Source organism: Bos taurus, chromosome 9 (assembly GCF_002263795.3).
Source record: "Bos taurus isolate L1 Dominette 01449 registration number 42190680 breed Hereford chromosome 9, ARS-UCD2.0, whole genome shotgun sequence".
NCBI classification, from domain to species: domain Eukaryota; kingdom Metazoa; phylum Chordata; class Mammalia; order Artiodactyla; family Bovidae; genus Bos; species Bos taurus.
Genome location: NC_037336.1, coordinates 24,174,235 through 24,188,494, shown reverse-complemented (window position 1 = coordinate 24,188,494; position 14,260 = coordinate 24,174,235). Strand labels below are relative to the sequence as shown.

General features: G+C 45.1%; 1 protein-coding gene across 1 annotated transcript in view; it reads left to right on the top strand.

The window, feature by feature from the left end:
* The first annotated feature begins 1,977 nt into the window (after window positions 1–1,977).
* RSPO3 (R-spondin 3) overlaps window positions 1,978–14,260 on the top strand; it is a 94,128-nt gene continuing 81,845 nt past the window's right edge. Inside the window, exon 1 of the mRNA NM_001076034.1 lies at window positions 1,978–2,409. Within this exon, the coding sequence (NP_001069502.1) occupies window positions 2,313–2,409 (97 nt within the window). The 5' untranslated portion in view covers window positions 1,978–2,312. The remainder of the gene's footprint in view (window positions 2,410–14,260) is intronic.

Below are 14,260 nucleotides of genomic sequence, written 5' to 3'. Positions count from 1 at the left end.
TTCACAGCAGAGTTTATTTCATGTTTCCTTCCTATTGCTTCCAGGCCATTTCATCTCCTTACTTTGGGGATGAATAACAGCTACATCTTCATAGACACACAACAATTTGAATGAAGCATTGCAAGCTTGTAAAATGTGATGAATAGAAGCAATCACTTTTTTTTTTCCTCCTCTCATTCATCAACATATAAATTAAGGCAAACCAGTAAGAAAGATTACAAATGGATAAAAGAAGGGAAAAGACAGATCTTACTGTTTTTCTGCAAGGCTTTAGCTATTTTCTAAACCTGAATTTTTGAGCATAAGCATTAGCAAGCTGTCTATGAATCAGGGACTTTTTCAAAGCCACCTCTAAGAAGCCTGGGGCTGTGTAAAGTTGTAAGGCCATAGAGCAGAACCCTGGAGACAGACTGAGTAATACAGCACAGAGGACAAATTTACATTAAAATCACTTCGGGGGCTTGTGACTTTCAGTTTCTTCAGTAAGTACTGGAAGCTCTTCCGACTTGTGGTACTGGAGAAAAGAGATGGGAAGCTACCACTGAGTAATAAGAGCCTGGGTGTACCCTGCTCTGAAGGGCCAGCCCTCAACTTTCCCACCTCGGACGGAGGTGGGGCGTAGGAGGGGGGCGAAGGTTCGGGAGAACAACGAACCTTATTTTCCACTGCCAAGGACCCCCTACTTGCACTGGGAACAGGAATAGCGGACCTTCTCCTCCTCCCCCAGCCCAAACCGGGAAAAAGCTTTCCCAAGATCATTCCCAATCCCCCAGATGAGAAACCAAATTGCACACGAGATCTTCTCGAGAAGATTGAGAGAGAGAGAGAACGGCTCAGAGCGAGGGCGAGCTGACTGTGGAGGGAACTGCCCGAGGGGAGGAGGAATCTTCCAGAGCCCCGGCAGAGACTCCCTTTAGGAGAAAGTCGCAGCACAGTTGAACTTCCAAACTGTGTGAGGGCACACACCTCTGAGTCCGACCCGCGTCGGGCAGGTAACGGGCGGTCCGGCTGACCGCCAGTGTCCACCGAAATTCCTCCGGACCACCCGCCCTGCGCCGGACCAACTGCAGCGACTTTTATTGAAAAGAAAGAAAGGAAAGGAGAGAAGCAACAGAGGAGGGGCTCGAGAAGACGGGGAAGGAGTCCGTAGCCAGAAACCCTCCAGCTATCTGCCCCGGAGGGCGAGGAGCGAGCTGCCGTGGGGCCGGGGTTGCGCGCGGGCTCCGGGAGCCGAGGCGCTAGGGAGCCGGGACGCTCGGCCCCCGGGAGGAGCGGAGCGCGCCCGGCCTCTGGCGGCGGAGACCCGCCCAACTCGGGAGTCGGCCCTGGGGGGCGGGGGGGGGGGCGGTGCGGGGAAGGGGGGCGAGGGGCGGGGTGGTCTCGCGGCCGCGGGACCTTCCACCTCCACACTCGCAGCCGGAGCGCGCCCACCTCTCCCCGCGAGAGCCGCCCTTCGGAGGGGTTCCACTGCGCTCGCAGTGCCTCCTCGGCTCCCCCCGCCCCGGGCTCGCGTTCTCCCGCCTTCTTCGCCGCGTCCAGAGATGCTCCGCCGCAGACCCGAGACCCCTTAGGCGCCTCTTCCCGTCCCTCTGCCAAATCGCGACGCCTGTACTTTTCCAGCTCCTTCTTTCACTCTTGAAATTGAAAGTTATTGAGGTCGCTCGGGGTTGTTGCTCCAGCAGTTTCCTTCCCCGCCCCCAAGCTCCCCCCGCCCCCCGCGGCCGTCCCCCTCCCCCTCCCTCGCCCTGTCCCTCCCTCGCGGCCTCCCTTCTTCCCTCCCTCCACCAGTGGAGCCGCTCCTGCTTGCGAACGGCAGAAGCAGCTCGGGGTCTCTCCGCCGCCCCTTGGCCATGGCCGCGGTGCCCACGGCGCCCGCTCCCCTCCGCTCCCGGGACCCCCGCCGCTGCCTCCGCCACCTCTAAAGCCCCAGGGGCCGCCACCGTCGCCACCGCCCGCCCGGATCCCGCGCAGCCGCGGCGCACCATGCTACCTGCGGCCACCCTGGCGAGGCCGCTCGCTGCTTCTGGAACCCTCACTCGCGGCATTGACAGCCACCGCACGGGAGCCCCCGCAGCTCAGGGCTCGGACAGTTTGAAAGTACAATAGTTGGTTTCCCTGACCACCCGACCCCGCTGCGTTTGCCATCCCGGCTCGCCTGTCGGATCTGAGTGGAGAAGTTGTCCGCAGCTGGGGTTAGCGCTTGCTCTCTCCATACGCCTAACACCTACGTGTATTTCTGAAACAGTCAATCTTAATTAACAATCAAAAGAAAAAAAAAAGGAGCAAAGGAAGGGAAACATTATTGGGTTACTATGCACTTGCGACTGATTTCTTGGTTTTTTATCATTTTGAACTTTATGGAATACATCGGCAGCCAAAACGCCTCCCGGGGAAGGCGCCAGCGAAGAAGTAAGTGCAGGCTTTTTTACGCATTTGCTCCCTCCCGCCGCGTTCACCTGTCGGGTCGCTTTTCCTTAACTTGAGTCGGCTCACAGCGGCGGCAGTCCTCCCACCCAACACCCCACGCCTGGAGAAGAGGTAACAGTTGAGGCTCCTGTGTTTCACGCCTTCTTTTCGGCCGCTCCTCTCTTGCCCCGCATCTTCCTGGGTGCCATAGTCCGGCGGACCCGGCGCTCCTGTGCCTCCCGCGCCCCCATAACCGCAGGTTAGCGGAAAAGTTCGCTCCTTCTTTAAGACCAGCTCAAGGGATGTGTGCTTTCCCCCCAAGACTGGGACAGGAGCCTCCAGCCCCCAGGCGTCGCGGACGCCCGGCTAGCGGGATGCCCCTGACCCACTGAGTGCCCGCCGGGGGAGGCGCGGCCGCGGCACCCGCTCACCTTGCGTCGCCACCTCGCGTGGGGAGACCTCGCGGGGTCCTCCCTCGGCGCAGGGGTCGCGAAGAGCTCTGTCGCCCCTCGGGAAACCGAGAGCCAGCGCCTGCGCGGCCGCTACCCTCAGCCACGCGCGAGTGGAGGTAGGGCGCGCCGGGCGCTCTGGGTTCGCTTGCCTACGCGCTGGCGGAGCCGCTCTGCGTACCCCTCCGGGGATCGCGAGAGATGCAGAGCCAGCCGCTGGGAGCCAAGGGTGCCAGGTTTCCAGTGACAATCTTGCCTGTCACCCAGGAGGGCTTTTACCGTCTCAGGCCCTTTCAAGTGGGTCCCCTGGGGGCAGACACATACCGAGGGTGGGGTTCCCCTAAAGACTCTGGCTCGCCTCCTCGCTTCCCCTTATCCTGACTCCAGTTACTCGGAAGGTTGGCTGGTGTAGCCTTCCTAGGACTGTGCCGTAGCTGGGATGAAACGGGTATCCCGAAGGGCACCCCCATCGCGGCTTGGTCTGTTTCAAGGTGGAGTCTTCCATAGATGAGGAGACAAACCCGATAAAGGCACCTCTCCTTGCTGCCGGGAAGGCTGGCGCGCTGGGCGCTCTGGCTTCTGTGCAGAAGTGGGGAGTCCCTTCTTCGCAGATAGAGCCGGAGCGACCCGGGCTCCAGTGTAGGGAGCGCTGGCGGGGACCCGGAGGGAAAAAGCTTCCCGGGGCGCAGAGAACGATGCTATTGCCTTGACCAACTCAGTCCGCCGCCGCCCGGGAGTCAATGACGCTTGGCGGCGCCTGCTCCGGCGCGCAGAGCCAGCTCCCAGCGCTGGCCCGCGAAGCCCCTCGGGGTAAGCGTGGGTAACAGCGCAGAAGACACAGCATGGGCTTGTGTGAGATGGAGATTTAGTAATCGCTTCTCCGCCGCTATTTGTGCCCTGTCCCTGGACGTGAGGGTCCCCTGAAAGCCCCCTTTGTGCCGCTTGCCTAAAGCAGACAAGGTCTGATTCACCTGAAAATTGTCTTTAAAAAACATAACTGAACCAAAGCGCCAGGGGCTCCTGCCCAGCCTCACTGCCTCTAGGATCGCGTAGCAAGGGGCAGGAGGGCCTAATCTAAACATGTCAGGGCATCCAATTTATTTTTCTTGGCCTCTGAATGGTTGTAGTCTTCAAAACTCTTCCACCTACCCTTCCACTCGAGCCTTGTGGCTGCCTCATGCGGCTGCCTCACAAAACAAATGGCTTGGGACTCGAGGCTTGCCCTGGTTCCTGGCAGTCCCCAGGTCACCTTTTTGCAAAGTCTGGCTCTAGGGCACTGAGTGTCTCCTGCAGGTCGATGGCGAGAAAGAGAGATGCTAGGCACAAGCGCAGCCTCCTGCCTTCCCATCCCATATTCCAGCCAGTACCCAACCCGGCGCCCGTGGCTCACACCCTCTTTCACGCTACCGAGGATCCCAGGGCCAGGAGCCCCACAATTGCAGGGGAAGGACAGGGTCTTGCATGTCTGTTAGAGTTGTCTCCGATTCCGGGGTGGGGGTTGGGGGAGGGCTGTTTGCGATGAAAGACACCGGCAAGAAAGCTGACCACCCATTGGTTCTCACTTCCCTGGTGAGGACAGCGGTGCAGGAAGCTGCCCAGTGGTGCTGCCGCAAGTCTTCTGGGAGCAGAGGGGGATGATGCACTCTGGGCTTGGACTGGAGAGGATTTACAGAGTCTAAAGACGAGCTGCTTTTTGATCTGCCTTCATCGTCTCAAGGCCAAGTCAAAGGCGCCCTCTTGTTGTGCAGCGGGGATGAGAGACGGAGTGGGTGAAACTGTGTTGAAATTCCGAATGTAATGTGGGTGTGAGGCGGGAGAGAATTCCCCTAGCAGGGGATGCTCCTTGCTCCTTCACGCTTGAGTCTTGCCTTTGCTACTGGGGTTTGCTGGTGCAATTATGGGAGAGGGGCGACCCCTTGCGTTCTCTGAGGAGACAGATTCTCTTGGCAGGTGTAGCATGGGGCTTGTTCGTTTATTTTGAGAATGGGGAAGGGGTAAGAGGGTAAAGAGAGAGATTTGTTCAAAAATCCAGAAATTCTAGGTCAGATTGCATGTTCACATACTCATTGTTTGGGAAATCTCTGAGGGGAAGAGTTTTCTCAAATAGGGAATGCGAAAAAGTTGTTTAAATGAAAAATAAGGTAGTAGAGGTATTCTAGAAAGAAAGTCTTTCTTCTTTATTCTTCAAGAGACAATTAAAGTATTTAAGGGTATCCATTTTGTCCTTAGAGTTAAATAGCTTCACTATCCTAAACTTTAAAATCTTAACTAATGATAGAAAATTGAGGTGCAAGAAATATTTTTCAAAAATTTTAAAGCGGTTTTGGGGGAAAATGTTTTGGTGGAAAAGTTTCTTGCAAAAAAAAATTTATTTGCAGTGTTAAATATTATCAAGTATAAGGAGCCATGACTAATCCTGAGATAAAGGAGATAAAGCTATATCAGTAATCCTGGTTTCCCTCAGGCAACTGGTATACCATTTATCTCTACTTTGTTGCAAACTAGTTTCTTGTTTCCTTTTATAAAAGAAACAGCATTTTAAACAGGAGTTTGATACTTTAAAAAATACTTATTGGGTTATGGATAAGGATCTACCTGCAGTGTAGGAGGTGTGGGTTCCAGCAGGGGTCAGGAAGGTCCCCTGAAGAAGGAAATGGCAACCCCACTCCAGTATTCTTGCCTGGAAAATCCCATAGACAGAGGAGTCCGGTGGGCTACAGTCCATAACGTGACAAGAGTCAGACACAACTTAGCAACTGAACCACCACCACCATGGCGTTATGGATGAAAAAATACCCAATAACTGTATTATCTACTTGGATTCATATACAGCTCCTAGAGTTGACTAAGTTGAATTTACTTAAGATGAACATGGAATGCAATCCTCATTCAACAGTCCTCAACCAGAAATGTTTTCAGAGGATGTTACATAAAGAATCCTTAATCCAGTTTTAAAATCATTTCCCACTCAGCCTTTGCTACTTGACAGAGTTAGCTTCTGAATTCTAGATTATCTGCTAATAAAAGTAAAGGTTGTGTTTGCCATAATAACCACAGTATCTTACAATTGCACCACACTTTAACTTGAGTTATTTGCTAGGGACCCTGTATAGCCACTTGAGGTATAGAGGCCAGTATTAATATACCCATTTTACAGGGAAAGAACCCAAGAAACAGAGGCTAAGTAATATATACAAAGCTGTAAAATACTGGATGGAACTTGTCTCCTGCTATTTATGCTATATGCTAATCCATGTCTGTGAGTAGATGTCAGGAGTATTAGATAATAAATCTGATTGTCTCCAAACCATCATTTATCCTGTGTTTGGAGAATAAGCTCTTATGGTTGACTGGACATTTTTGAACTGTTCTTTCTAATGTATTATATATTAATGATTGGTGTCAAAGAGTTAAATACCTGATAGTTTGCTAAGTATAATATACTATTTGGTTATTAGGAAGACATTGTGGGTTCATATTATGCCAGAATGCTATTGTGAGAAACATCAGATGCCATTACGGTATCCTTTTTATTTGATGCCATCTGTTAATTCATGTTTAATTGCTTGGGTTACAGACAGATCCAGGTTTTGACAAGCCATTGTATGCATCATAATTACCAAGCTCCCATTGCACAATCTATAAAATTTTTTAAAATATTTCATAAAGATGTTTGAAATAAAGGAGTAAGAACACAAGAGAAATTATTTTCATGGTGACGAACTGAAAAATGATGAATACAGTGGCCGCTGCTCATGATATCTTGGTTGTTGAGCCATTCTCTGAAATTATGATACACTCTTGATGATTATATAACTACCTGGGAAAACAGGTTAACTGTAAGACAGAAAAATCATTCATTCTGCTATACATTTTGTAATATTAACTTTAATGAAAGTGTGTCTGGTTTGGATACTGACTACAGTGCATTTTTTCCACTTGTCTACTTTGTCGCAGTCTACCTTGTTTTTGAGAGAAACACTGTTTAATGGATGGAGATACGAGTAAAATTTGCTAGAGAAAACATATTCTGCAACATATCATATGATATCTTCATGAATCAAAGCCCCAAATTCAGGCTCTTAAGTAAGCAGTGATGGCAACATCTAAATATAAGCAAAGATCTATTTTTGTGAATTCTAATTTAATCATTATTACACTATCAAAGTTGTTTCTTAAAATATCTCTTTGTCATACTATTTTAACCCTTTATCACTTCAGTAGAATGATTTTACTAAGAGCATTAAGAATGATAGTTTTGTCTTTTTAGTCCCAAGTTATTCTATGTAAAGTCATTGACAATATAGTAGGCATAAAATTGATCAATGTCATTAATTCAGCATTTTTTAAGCATGAAATATGAACGGCCTTTTAGCTTGTAAGTAAGTAAATAAGTTTCGTTCAATCGTTTCTCCATTAAATATTTCCTGGAATTTAATATTTTACAAATTAGGTCCCCAGAAAGTGATGAATGGGGAATTACAACATGTAGTTAATTTTGATTTTCAAATTATGGAGAAACTCTCGCCACACTACTGCAAAACAAGTTTATTAGTCATCTGATCACTTGAGGCTATTTTAATTAGAACAGAGATCTCCAGATTGCTACTATTTCAAATATTTCTAGTTAAATGGTTAATCTTTTTTTAAAAAAATGCAATCGTTCTTTTAAATTCTATGTATTATTGATAGAACACTGTATGCTGTCAGATCCCTACGTAGAGTTAAGACAACATGATCCCTCTGCAATTACAAGAATAAACTATCAAAAAATAAAACTATTCCACATACAACAGTTTTCTAAATCATCTTCCCCCTGCTTTATCTCTATGCAAATGTTTCATTTTGGACATTGTCCTAACCTCTCTTCCCACTTCCTCACTATTCACTCTCCCCAGCCCCCAAAATATTTTTTTCCAAGTAGTGAATTCTTGAAATGCCATCAGAGTGGGTATTGTGTTTCATGAAATGTAAGAATCAACTTTGGTTACCATTAGGAAAACATCATTCAGTTTTGAGAGCATGGTAAGGATCATGTAAGACAGTGTGTTGAAATTATATGTTTTACTTAGTTAGGACTTTTTCTTCTCTGAACAGCACATTGTACACTGGCATTCTTTTGAGAATGATCATTTGTAAAAATGTTGCATCATAAATTATATAGATTTTTTTTTGCCTTGCTTTTGATTTTGAGGAAAGATGTGGGTTGCTTTCTTGATTGTGAATTTTTTCGTAAGATTTAAAATGATTGGATTATCTTAAATTTACCATATGTTGGCCAACCTAGTAAGTTTGAAACGCTTTGTAACTATATCTTAGCAAACATATAGCATATAAACATATAAAGTATAAAATACATATCTGTAAAAGATGCTGTCCATTTTTTCTATTTATTTAGTTCTGTCCATCAGATGTTTCCCATTCAGGATTATTACTAGTATTCTGATTAAAGTAGTTATCCAACACTGCTGAAAAGAATGGAATGTTCCATTCTCAAGGATTGTGGGGTGCTGAAGATGCCATTGAGTATTAAGAAATCCCACTTTTCTGCTTCCAGGGTATCTCAGCAACATGAAACTTTTAAGCAAAAGACCTGAATTCTTTTTACCTAACTTCTCTTCCCACTTCCTCACTATTCACAATTATTCAAACCATAAAAAGTTTGAATAATTTAAAAAATTCATTTTAAAAAAGACATGTTTGCAGGTGCCTCTTATCTGATGAGAATGTTTCTGCCTTATTTGTAATCTTGGCGAAGGAGCTAGTTACCATCTGCTGTCACTAAAATTCTTCAGAAAGTTTTTAAAGAAAATTTAATGGTACTAAAGGATATGATTGCCTAATTAAATACATATTTAATAAGCTTTAACTATCTTTATGCTTTATGCCTTATGCAAGCATCCAACCCAGTCTTCAAATTACTACTTTATTAGGCTTCCCTCTGACCTTAATAATTTGGTGGATAACAGCAAACATACATAAATCCATGGTAGTGCCTGAGACCTAAGACATCACTGAGGGAGAATTCCAAGTGTGTTTTGGGAAAAGTAGACTGAGAAGTAGAAGTCCTGGGTGCTAGGTCCAGTGCTGCTTGTAATATCTGAATAACCCAGACAAGCCCTTATACCACACAAAGCTTCAGTTCCTCATCTGTGAAGTGAGGTGGTTGGTTAAAATTTTAGAGCTACATGATTCTTATAGTCTCTTCAACCTTTAATCTTTTGGTATAAGAGCATGAAGCATGAGCAGAAGTGGGGAGTTATTTCTTCTAAACTTAGCTATCTTATTTAACTCAGTTTAGTAGATGAAGAATATAAATGAATATAAGAAGTATCCATTTATTGTAAGTAAAATGTAAATTCATCATATAAAGATTAATAAGTAACTTATCAACATAGAGACTGAATTAATTATGATATCCCACACACCCCCCGCCCCCATCACAATTTCTAGTCCCAGAAGACCATAGCCGTAGCATCAGTCCACACACTCCATCTTCAGCAAGTTCATTGTGTCCTTAGATGTAAGAGTCACAGGGAACTGGTTTGGAATCCCAACCAGAGAGATGCTTCAGAACTCCCTTACATGTCAGGCTTTTAGAAGTGGCCTGTGCTGGGGGTGGAAGTGGCAATTGCAGTGGCCCAGGTTTAAGTTATAAGACCCTGTGTTATGATAGTAACTGAGCAGGAGAGTGCATATGAAGGAAAAGAGGAAGAGAGCCATATTTGTCACCACACTTTGGAGTATAAGGACTCAGGTCTGGTGAAAAGCAAGGCACTTCATCTGGGCTTCCCTCGTGGCTCAGCTGGTAAAGAATCTGCCTGCAATGTGGGAGACCTGGGTTCAATTCATGGGTTGGGAAGATTCCCCTGGATAAGGGAACACTACCCACTTCAGCATTCTGGCCTGGAGAATTCCATGGACTATATAGTCCATGGGGTTGCAAAGAGTCGGACACGACTGAGCCACTTTCACTTCACTTCACTTCACCTGTTTTAAGGAGCCTAGTATATCATTCTCAACTGTGGTTTCTCATTTTTATAGCCCTTTTTGTGCACATAAGAGAGCAGTCATTGGTATCAGGAGCTTTAATTTTACATTGCCAAGACTTCCAACTGAAAATCATACTTGAAAGTCTCATCAACTGTGGAACTGTATTAGTTTGCCACAGATCTTAGGAGACCTAAAAAAGTTTATAGTAAGGCAAGATGTTTCCTTAAAGTATAAAAGTGATTTTTTTATATCATTCCACTTGGATCTAGCATCTACTCATAGCATTCTACTTTCAAGCAGATTTTTCAAAGTACCCTCTCTTAAAATAAGAAATTCTCCAGTGGGCAAGAATGGAGGGAAGGATAGTTAGGGACTTTGGGATGGTAATGTACACACTGCTATATTTAAGATGGATAACCAACAAGGACCTACTGTATAGCACATGGAATTCTGCTCAATGTTACCTGGCAGCCTAGATGGGAGGGGAGTCTGGGGGAAAATGGATACATGTATATGTAAGGCTGAATTCCTTCATTGTTCACATGAAACTATCACAGCAGTGTTAATCGATTATATCCCAATAAAGAGTTTAAAAATAAAATAAAATAACACAAATTCTCAGAATGTATTGAAACGAAGGAATTCAGTCCATCTATATAGAACATGAACTACTTCTGCAACATGCCCACCAAGTAATTGTCTAGCCTCAGTTACAACCAGTTAGGGCTTCTCTGGTAGCTCAGAGGGTAAAGAATCTGCCTGCAATGCAGGAGACCTGGATTCGATCACTGGATTGGGAAGATCCCCTAGAGAAGGGGATGGCAACCCACTCCAGTGTTCTTGCCTGGAGAATCCCAAGGACAGAGGAGCTTGGTTGGCTACAGTCCATGGGGTCGCAGAGTCGGACATGACTGAGTGACTAGCACTACTACTCAATAACAACCGGATCCCATGCCTTTACTTGCTTCTCCTAGTCAAGTTGGGTCTTCTGTATCAGGAAGCAGGGTATATTTTCTAGCATGCCTGTTCTCCTTCTTCTGAGCAACTGACAGGGGCATGAGATTGAGATTTAGTTACCTTAAAACTTCCTTCTAAAATGAATACACAATAATTCAGTGCACCATATTCACTCCCAAAAATTGCCCTTCGAAAACTAGCTGGTAAGCACATTTATAATTATACCCCAATACAAAGCACATTCCTGAGAGTAAGTGGTAAAGCAGCCCCCATTTTATAACCACATAATACAAGCCACCACCACACAATATAAAATCACATAATTTGTGAAATGCTTATTTTAGAACACCATTTTCTTAACATATGCTTGATTATAAGAAAAGGAGCAGCTATTTTCCCACTGTTATGTACCCTCATACAATGGGACCTCACATATGTGAACACGGTCATCTCGTCAAAGGCTGTCCTGTAAGAAGAGGCAGAGTCAGTCACATTTAGATGATAGGAAAGAGGTGAAATGTTATGACAAAGTGTGTATAGATACCTCGTGGCAGCTGTAGTTTTATAGTTCTCAGAACCACTGTTATATTCACATGCATTCTATCTGAATGTGCATTTGTATTCATTTATTAAAGTGAGTAATGTGATGATGATGATTTAAATAGGTGCTGTGTTTTAATCACCCGTGGGTGCCAGACTCTGTACTTGATGTTTTTGCAAATATTATCTCACTGAGTGCTCACACTTAACCTATAAGACAGGTGCCAGTAGTCTCATATCAGTTGCCTGAGGTCACTTGAGTAAGATGTGGTACCTGGGATTCCAGCCCAGGACTGACTTCAAAACTCATGGCCTTCCTTGATTTTTTCATGTCACTTCAACTGTTGGGGTTGGAGTACTTGAAGCAATCATGGCGGGGGATGGGACAGGGGCTCTCAAACCCTACCCTATTTTTCTCTTTCCCTTACTCTCATTGCTTAGTATCTCTTCCTCCTCATTTAACAAACCACAAGCCTCCTTCAGACTTTTACTCCCGAGGTTGCTTCTGGTATTCTAATACTCTTTCCCACATCTCTTTCCTTTCTTGGTTGTTTTTCCTCTCCTTTCTTAAACCTGTCCTACTGATAGTTTTTAAACATAGAAAGTTGCTTAGAAGCAATAGAATAGCACAGTTGATATGAAGTACTTGAAGATTATTCTTCCCATCTATGGTGTGTAATTCAAGAGAAGACTGACTAAGGCATGAGAATGTGGGCAAAGTCTGTAATTTTGCAGTTAAATATCAAAATCCTTCTATGTAATTTATAACCACAATAGATACTTCACTGGCTAGTGTTTGTTATCCAGAAGAGTTATCTTTATGGTGCTTCATAAAGTCTTATTTATATTCCTTTTACCATGAGCATTAACAGTAACCTCCACCCCGAATTCTTGCTTTATGGGCCTTGGTACAGTGCTTTTCAACCCTAACTTCAAATTAGAATCACCTGGGGATCTTTAAAAAACAGTCAGGCTCCACCCTAGACCAGATACAACCATCTCTGGGGATGGGGACCTGGACATCTGCACTTTCAAAAGCAATCCTGGTGATGCTAAGATGCAGTCAAAACTGAGAAGTTCTATTGAAACCTTCATCTGAAGATAACACTGACAACTGAACAATTTGAAAACAATGCCAGTTACAGGAGAGCTAGACAAACAAAGTAGACTTGTGGGGATTATGATAAGAGATGAGATCTGTGTCACTGAACAGATAGTAGTTTTAAAATGTAAAGCATGTGTTTATCTGATAGCCCCAGATTGTTAATCAGGTGAGTCCTGTTTAAACTTGTGGCACTGACTGGTGCAGCCAAGATCATGTGATTTAGAATCGTCTTGTTCAGAGAGTCGGAGGAGAGATAGCAAAGTGCACGCAGTAGGATATGTGGGGAGTGTAACAGACACTGCTGTTGGTTTCCCTGACGGGAACCTTGCTGCCAAGAGAAGTGGATTCAGGAGTCAGGGTGCTTGCTGCTGAACTACAGCAGGGCTGAGGGAGGCAATAAATAGGATGGAAGATGAGGTATCAGCCGCACCAAAGATGTTTTTTTCAGAGCTACAGAATCATAAACAACTGTTTTCATGTATTACAAGATGATTGTGCCCTAGAGTCCTCTTTGTTTTCAGGAAAAGCGAAATGGTTAGGAAATAGCCTCTAATAAGAAATAAACATCTTTTTCTTTTATGATTTCTACAATTCCTGACTAACTCTAGATTGACTACTGGTGATCAATGAAACTACTATAAACCGTATAGTTTTAACTGCATCTTAATGGGTGACGTTTTGCAGTAAGTTGTTTATTCTTGAACTTGCTGTTCTTACTTCCCCCCTAATGTGCTCTTCTTCAAGTGGTTATCTTCATTAAATCTTGTTTATTATTCTTTTCTAGCCCACGAACGATGTTCAGACCTTGCCATAAACCAGGGAAAACTCCATGTAAAAGTGAAGTGGAAGTTTGGGCTTCCTGTCAGACTTAATTCTGCTTGTTAAGGGGGCTCCTTGGGAGAATTTGGGTTCCAGGGAGTCACTAGGCCAAATCCCAATAACCACAATTGCCAAAAGCAATTAGACTGAGGAAAGCCAGGCTTTGGGGGCAGAGGGTCATCACAGCACGCTTGAGCCATTGCTCCGTGGTCAGACCTAGTTACTTGTCCCTGGGGATTGGGAGCAATCATGAGTTACAGGCAGCAGGAAACCCACCAGAAAACAATGCTTTTCCACCAATTTTTTTCCTCAATAGGTTATTCACCCTACGCATGCACGAGATGGAAACATGCCGCCAGTATACGTGCCCAGGGCAAATCACGGTCATCTTATAAACCACCTTGTCTGCCTGCACGAGGGCAAACCACACATACAGAGCTCCAGCTGTCACCACTGCAAGCTCTCCTCCTCCCTTCCTGAGTAGATAAAAAGAACTCAAGGAATGCAGCCTGAGTCTTTGTATAAGAGGTGTCCGATTAGGATGGGGAGGGAAGGGAAAGGATCTTTGTAAACATCCTAAGGTCATTTTAGATATAATATTACTGAAGTAATATTTGGAAATAAGAAAATAGAAGTACATTAGACAGGATAGGAGGTCTAAAACCTCCTAGGAAAAGACCAAGAGCAAACTTAGGGATTCTTTTACTGAAAACAATACCATTTTGAGGTGTGTCGCTGTCAGTAGCTCAGTCAAAATTATTAAGAGCTAAGTGGTGCTCTAATTTTAAGCTCTCAATATGTTAGAAAGTAGAAGCTCTAGTGGTAAAGAACCCTCCTGACAATGCAGAAGATGTAAGAGAAGTTGGTTTGATCCCTGAGTCTGAAAGATCCCCTGGAGGAGGGCATGGAAACCCACTCCAGTACTCCTGCCTGGAGAATCCCATGAACAAAGGAGCCTGGAGGGCTAGAGTCCACAGGGTCACAAAGAGTC